The sequence below is a fragment of the Musa acuminata genome, chromosome BXJ3-2, assembly GCF_036884655.1.
Source record: "Musa acuminata AAA Group cultivar baxijiao chromosome BXJ3-2, Cavendish_Baxijiao_AAA, whole genome shotgun sequence".
NCBI lineage: Eukaryota > Viridiplantae > Streptophyta > Magnoliopsida > Zingiberales > Musaceae > Musa > Musa acuminata.
The window spans coordinates 23,345,041-23,352,444 of record NC_088350.1 but is presented as its reverse complement, the minus strand read 5'-3'; the positions used below and the strand labels follow the sequence as shown (position 1 = coordinate 23,352,444).

Sequence of the window (7,404 nt, the reverse complement as noted above, 5' to 3'; positions counted from 1 at the left end):
ACTTAAATCTAAGAGACAAATGCAAAATTCAAGAGGAATATTGACTTTCATTTTAAAATATCAATTTTGGCCCTTCGAAATTCAAAAGTCAACTTCTTGATTGACTTCTTAGTCAAGAAGTTGAGGAAATTCACAACCTCTATGTTCTTTCCTGGGTTCGATTCAAGAAATTAGAATTGTTTCCGATCAATCAAGCAAACATCGTAAAAAATACAAAAAAATACACATAAATATATTTTTAATATATATAATATTTGCAAAGATAGGAAAAACTAAATCCCTAAGATTTTTATATAATGTTTCAGTATTTACAAATGCTCAAACTAAATCCTTCATGACCTATGTCCCTACCTCAATCCAGGGACATCAGGGAAAAAGAGTAATGCAAGATAGCATTTACAATATGGCTGAACAAAGAATTGTATTCTACATAATTTACTTTTATCATCAAAAGCAATCGTGGAACATTTTGCTGCTCACTAAAAAAATGCAGCAAGCGAAGACATATATATCGACAACAAAAAATTCTAACGCTCATGAACATATGTCAATCGCTCAACTCATTTTTTTTCTTTGTCGTGTCCAAGTTCATGTACTACAGAATAGAGTAGGCTCGGACGACTTCGACGATAGGTGCACGACACAGTGGACACCTTTCTCCCCTTCCAAGTAGCTCATGAGCACACTTTGAACAAGCGCACATGTGCCCACATCTGATAAAGTAGAGAAAAGAAAAATATATCATTGTGTATTTATGATGTGATTCTTTCTATCTTAATAGGAAGATACACATACCTGTAGAGAAGGGAATCGATATGATTGTCGCAACAGACACAACATGTCCCTTTCCTTACTTGACTCCACTTGAATCCATCCTTAGATGATTTTTCAATAAACCCTGAAGCACACAAAAGCCCAACCATTACAAGAGGCACATAATGACTCCAAACCCAACTATGATGAGTGTTGTTAACTACAACCAAACATCCGCCTATCTATAGATCTATCTATACATTAGCCATCTTTCTTAATCTACTGAGTCCCAAATACCTCGAATATCTTACTGATATAAGGGATGTTCAGAAAGTCTATCCAGTTTTCATCCAAGGACATCATAGATACAAGGAAAAAAAGTTTGCTGATGCCTTCATAGCATGTATAACGAAGTTGCTGCTTAAGGACTTTCCCTTATTGTCAAACTTCTACTGTTTTCTTGTTTCCTTGAAACCTTTAATCCCTTGTGCTTCCCTGCCACAATCTTAACTAATTAATGTGCACCTTTGTGTTAGTATCTACTTCATGACGCTGCTCGTCGCTTGTATTAATTGATACAAACCAAGCTTGACCGAACAACTTGACTCAGGCTCCACCATGGTTCAATTTGGTGTTCACAATTAGTTTTAAAGGAAAGGAACATTGATCAGAAAAGAAATATCGAAGTGATCAACAGATGGAACTCGGAAGCACGCTAAGATGCATAAACCAACTTTTCAATCCAACAAGCCTTAAGAGAATAAACCTTTTGTCCATAGAAAAATTAATGATGATCTCAAAGAAGAAATGACACTAACCTTCTCCAGCAGATCGATTCAAAGCTGCAGAAACTTCCTGTCTAACCGCGCGCTGTAACTCTATTTGCATATCCATGCAAGATTCCAACATCCTCTGCATCTCACTCATCCCTTGTTGTAGGCTAGTCATTTCTGCCCTCAAGTCATTAATAGCATCCCGTTCCTGAAATATACAGTAGCAGTCAAACAAACACATGATGCATGAACTTGTATATTTAATATAGTTTAAGCTTCATGGCAACAAATGAATTTCCTGAAGCCACAAATAAGAAATGCTTCAGGTAAGAGTCAAACTGCAAAAGAAAAGAGAATGAAATACCACCACTAACAAATAAAATCAATTATAGTGATCACCGGCATCATGGTTAAATTCAGAATCTGAATCAAAAAAAGAAAGAGGAGAGTTGATGCCCATCATTTGATTTGGAAAATTGAGCACCAATGCAAAAAATCATCATTCAGTTTCAAGCATCATCATTGACCGATTGTAAAAACAGTGAATGAATGAATGATGACAGAATTTGTGTTGCCAAAGAAATATATATATGAGAAAGACAGCACACAATTTCTGAATGGCAATGCATGTTTTGTCTAACCCAAGTGTTGTGATGCAGGTTCGAGTGCCATAGTGGTGGTGGTGGTGGCGGCAAAGGTGGAGGTTGAAACACATTAGACCGCCCTGCAGTGCTATCCTGAATGGCCTGATCTGAATCGTCCTGTCGTTGGTCCTGAGTTTCCTCCCGAATGGGGGCAACCGGTGGTCTATACAGATCCCAATCAAATGAAAGTCTACCTTGTTGTTCAATATAGGATTCTATCAACTGCTGTTCTAAAGTTTCACGGAACGTACTGCGAAGAAGGTTGGATACGCTCCTCCTGCAAATGACAAAAGACTTGGACAAATCAATAACAAATAAGAACGGTAACCATTAATCATGAAGAATTAGCAATACCTGCTAAGGAGTTCCCTGAGTTCCACATTGTATACTTCATCATCAGGTGGAATAAATCTGTTGCCACTTGTAGGTGGACTAGAAGACCTTTGATCTATTAGGGGATCTGTGTGTTCGTCCTGCCAGGTTTCTTCAGTATCGGCAGGTTCATCCTCATGCCATTCTTCATGAACTCGTGGCAGATGACTCTCTCCTCCAACATCATACCCAGCTGTTTCATGGGGCCAATCTTGGTCCATGTTTTCCTGCCAGTTTCCATTGAAGTCTTCCCTGACCTCTTCTTGCCGATCACCAAAACCACCGTTTGTATTCGGTTCCCGGTCTCTGCTCTCATGCCTTGCATCTTCATTTTGCAGTCCAGCTACCTCAGCAGCAGCATATTCTTGCATGTCAAGAGTATCATCATGACTACCACTCTCCGACTCAGGTGTCTCTTCTCTCCCTGTTGTTTGGTGAACATCACTATCCTGGATCCTATTTAGAACCTCTTCATGGTTGTAATTGGGTAACTCTGTAACAATGCCTGCTTGAGATTGATCGGCAGCAGAAATGCTTTGGTCAGCTGAAGATTCAGGCTGGCTTGTACTTTGACCCCAAACAATATTCTCCAATTGGAAGTGCAACCCCTCTCTAGTTACATAAAATATAATTTTGTTAATATGTATATTAGAAAAAGAAGAAAACCTCATATTTTGATAAGATAATACTACGATGCGTGCGAAAGAAATTGTCATACAAGATTTTTCAGATTAATGCTGAACAAAGAGAAACTGAAAATTTCTTACCAAATAATAAAAAGAATAAAACAAATGAAGGGGCATAAGAATAAGCAATGCATGCAAGAAGCATTATTGGACATCACAAATACAAACATGATTTGGGTTCACACCCGACGATCTTAAAGACAACTGAGACAGGACCTGACGGGCATTAGCGACAGAAACAGTATCGATAATGCTATGTGCCACCATATGAATAACACCTTAATTTTATGCATATGAATAGCCACCTAAACTTCAAAGAGAGATGCAGTGTAATGCTTCTGATTGCAGTACATACATGTACGGTTGAACACAATACTTCTTCAAAAAGAGAAGGAAATTATGAGGACAGCTAACAAAGGCAAACATAGAACTAGATAAACAAGAGATTCAATCTTTGTAAGATATTGGTCAGTCTAGTGGATGCAAGTTACAAACAGAATATTCCTATGATTAGAAAGAAAAAAGATAAACTTGTGAGGATGACCAAATCCAAAAAGCAACCATATGAACTAGATCTGCAGAAGATCATGATCTTCACAAAATGCTGATTAATATCTAGTGGATAGTGTGTTATGTTACAACAAATAGATTAAGTTACCTTAGAGCAGAGACATGACGATGTTGCCTCAACTGACCTAATTCTCTTTCAGCTGCTGAAGGTGGCCTCTCTTGATCATCTTGTACCACTTCACCATTTCTTAAGAATCTTCCTCTGAGTAATGACTGACAAATTGGACTAGTTAGGTTTTCCCATAGCAGCAACAAATACACCCCATGATTAATCAGATAGAAGCAAAATTGTAATATACTTTCTTAAAAGGTAAGTAAATCAGAGAAACAAAGAACATAAATGAGAAAGAAATGCTATATCATTCTTTAACAACTTTAAATTAAAAAACAAAACCAAAAAGCACAAAAACAATTAATAACTACATGAACTAGGTCAATAGATTGTTCAAAATAATTCAGCTGATTACAAAACAATGAAAATGAGAAAGCGATAGGGATGGTTCTCATTTAGAAAAGGGGATTTCACACCTCTGGAAAGATATCGATATCCAGATAGAACATGGAAAACACAAAGAAATATATATACATTTAAATTCTCATAACTGGAATATGTATCAGAAGAAAAAGCATTCAAATGTATGCATCACATAACCAAATTATTCTTACACAGCTTGAGAGTTCAGTTCACCTTTGACTTGATTTGAAACATAAACAGAACTCCAGAAATTGAAAATTATATTATATTCAAAACTATTGCATTTAACTTTAAAAGAATTAAATCAAACCATAACATCAAGATATAAACTAGTGACAAATTTAGCCTCTGTAATGAAACAGACTAAGACTAGCTAATGTCTTAACAGGCCAAATCAATATTCACAGCCTACGGGGGAATACGACATTAGACCTAGATTACAGTTGTAATTAATACCATATTAACTCAATAAAGAAATAAATCAACTCAAACTCAAATGAAAGATCTTTAAGATTTGAATAAAGTAGTACCATAAACCAGCCAACACAGTGCCTTCTGATTGGTAGTTTCCTTGACATTAATTGTAATTACTGTGGTGCAGAAGTCATCTTTGCCTTATTACACACAAGGAAACATAAACCAATTTGATCAAACATAGTAAATATTTTCCAGGCAGCAAGAAATATCATCATGAATATAAATCTATTAATTTGCATAGATAGATTAAGGTAGTCTTGCAATATGGGCACACAAAATCATTTTAAGATTCTTATAATCCTAAGCAACGCTATGTGAAGTTGTAAAGAAGTGATTCCACATCATCAAACTACTTACTTGAATGCGGCTGCGGTGAGCAAACTCGGAAACCGGCCGATGCTCAGACAAAATCTGGAGCTCCCTCTGCCTCTCTGCTGCCATCCTCCTCATGATTCGCTCAAGTCCGGCCTGCCTGCCTCTCGGCCTCAGCAACTCCCTTCTGACATGCTCTGCTTGGCCATACTCGTGATCCGTATCAGACCCATCCCTTACCCCCTCCCTCTCCCTCTCCTCCCTCCTGCTAGTTCGGGCATCTCTCTGCCGCTGGCTAGTCATCTGCACCGACTCTCTCACCAATCTCACCCTCTCCCTCTCAATCTCCCCAAGCCACTGCGCCCTTTGGGTATGATTCCTGGGTGAGACTCTAGATTCTGTTTCTGCAATCCCGGGCTCTCCACGTACAATTTGCCGCACCCTCTCTCTAGCATCTTCGCCAGGGTCAGGAGATTGCTCCCGACTTGACCTCAGATCATCTGCATCTATCTCACCGGGTCTTTGCAACGAATCTATATTTCTGCGAGTCCACTGGTCATACCCATTATAGTCACTCTCGCTCACAGAAACCGAGCCATCTGCAGACGCTGCGACGGTGGTCCTCCGCTCTGTCCTTGCGGCACTCGTCATGTCCTCTAGCTCCCGCCACATCTGTAGGATCGAGGAAGCGCGAGCGGCCACCGGCCGCTCCACGTTGGACGTGGCCAGTGGCGACCTGCCGGACTCCCTAAGGAAGGAAGGATCGAGCATCGACACCAAGTGGAGGCCGGCGATGGCCATGAGCTCCGACTCGCGGTTCCGCCGTTCGATGTTGATGATCATCTCCTCCGCCTGGCGCGCGACCCAGCGGCTGAAATCCCGCGAATAACGACGATCAGAGGCCGAGGACTCAGCGCTGCGGGCAGCGAGATGGTCGGCCGCGGCTGTGGGGGAGGCATTGCCGTCGTCGTCGTTGTCGCAAAAGCCGGCGCAGGAGGAGGAGGAGGAAGTGAGCGCGGCGGTCATGCTGCCGTCGAGGTGGCCACGGACGTGCTCCTCCAGGCCGAACCGGAACCCCCGATCGGAGTCCCTCTGCAGGAGACACGATTGATCTCGATCAAGAAGAACAAGGAGAAGCCCGGGCGGAGTGCAGGAACCTTGAATCGATGGCGAAGGTTTCAATCGCTACTCAGGCGACGGCGTGATAGAAGCGCGAAGCGGCGCGATCGATATTTCATGGTCTAGCGATCAAAATCGGCATCCAGAGAGAGGATGGAAAGCCGATATATATATATATATATAAAAGAGAGAGACATGATACGAGTCTCCCAGATATTCTTATATTACACTGCGTTGAAGTGAGAAGGGATTATTTATCTATGCAACCCGAGAGAGAGATACATTTTCTTTATCTTGGGGTAACAATATCGTACTGAGGCGATGCAGCTTACGTCATACATCCCCGATCAGAAGAATGCCCGACACGTGGATTTGTGTCATCTTACTTCTTCTAAAATAACAAGAGTACCCTTAGTTGGTTAATAATCCCATAAAGTAATTGTATTTTCATACTATATATACACCTAAAAGTTTGCAATTTTATTCATATCTTCAAACATATTACCTTCCATCTTCATAAACACTAATTTTGAGCTATTATCATGAAAAAAAAGTCTAATACTTACCCCATTTTTAGTACTAACCCTTTTTATCCATTTAATTTTATTAATTAATATTTTAATTATTTGATAAGTTAGGAACTCGTATCCAACATTATTCTAATTTCCAAACTCGTCACATTTCTAACATCAATGAGATGAGATATTTGAGGTACCCGATAAAAACCCCTTCAATGTTTTACGTTAATAATGATTTAAAAGATTTAGGATTATAGAGCATATAATTTTCTTATATATCTTTAGGGATGTTGTTGGAGGCATCTTTTATGGTGAGTCTGATAATAATTGAATTTAGATAGTTTGTAAGATGATTATATAAAAATTATCGATCATTATTGAGTCATATAAAGATGTTTGTTGAATCATCAAATATTACAATTATAGTATGAGGGCTCATGCTAACATTAAAAGTGTTGGCATTAAGTGTTGGATCGAAAGAGTGATGTGTCATTAGGATGCCTATGTATTACTCTCTCTCATCGTCTACCTCATTATTATATTTTGACACATGAAAAGAGTCGGGACACAATATTACATATAATCAGTAAATTGGCTAAGTCCTTCATTCTGAATATTATCATACCTTAGCTAGTCAAACCTAGTTGTATAGTTGTCAAAGTAATACTTCATGATCAAATTTAGTTGTATTATTGTCTGGTAATA

At 39.3% G+C, this 7,404-nt stretch overlaps 1 protein-coding gene across 1 annotated transcript; it reads right to left on the bottom strand.

Moving 5' to 3' along the window:
• Window positions 1-465: 465 nt before the first annotated feature.
• On the bottom strand, window positions 466-6,303 carry LOC135631062 (uncharacterized). Its single transcript, XM_065138451.1, has 7 exons — window positions 5,108-6,303; window positions 3,887-4,011; window positions 2,525-3,154; window positions 2,168-2,447; window positions 1,572-1,734; window positions 796-898; window positions 466-713 (listed from the first exon to the last, which is right to left on the bottom strand). The coding sequence occupies exons 1-7, from the start codon at window positions 6,086-6,088 to the stop codon at window positions 596-598; spliced, it is 2,400 nt and encodes a 799-aa protein (XP_064994523.1). The 5' UTR covers window positions 6,089-6,303; the 3' UTR covers window positions 466-595.
• Between the last annotated feature and the right edge of the window lie 1,101 nt (window positions 6,304-7,404).

Excerpts from the sequence above, each read along its gene's own strand:
- LOC135631062 (XM_065138451.1), bottom strand. The coding sequence starts at position 6,088 with ATGACCGCCGCGCTCACTTCCTCCTCCTCCTCCTGCGCCGGCTTTTGC. Across the intron at positions 3,155-3,886 it reads CGTCATGTCTCTGCTCTAAG|AGAGGGGTTGCACTTCCAAT; the intron begins GTAACTTAATCT and ends TTATGTAACTAG. Across the intron at positions 2,448-2,524 it reads CTCAGGGAACTCCTTAGCAG|GAGGAGCGTATCCAACCTTC; the intron begins GTATTGCTAATT and ends TGTCATTTGCAG.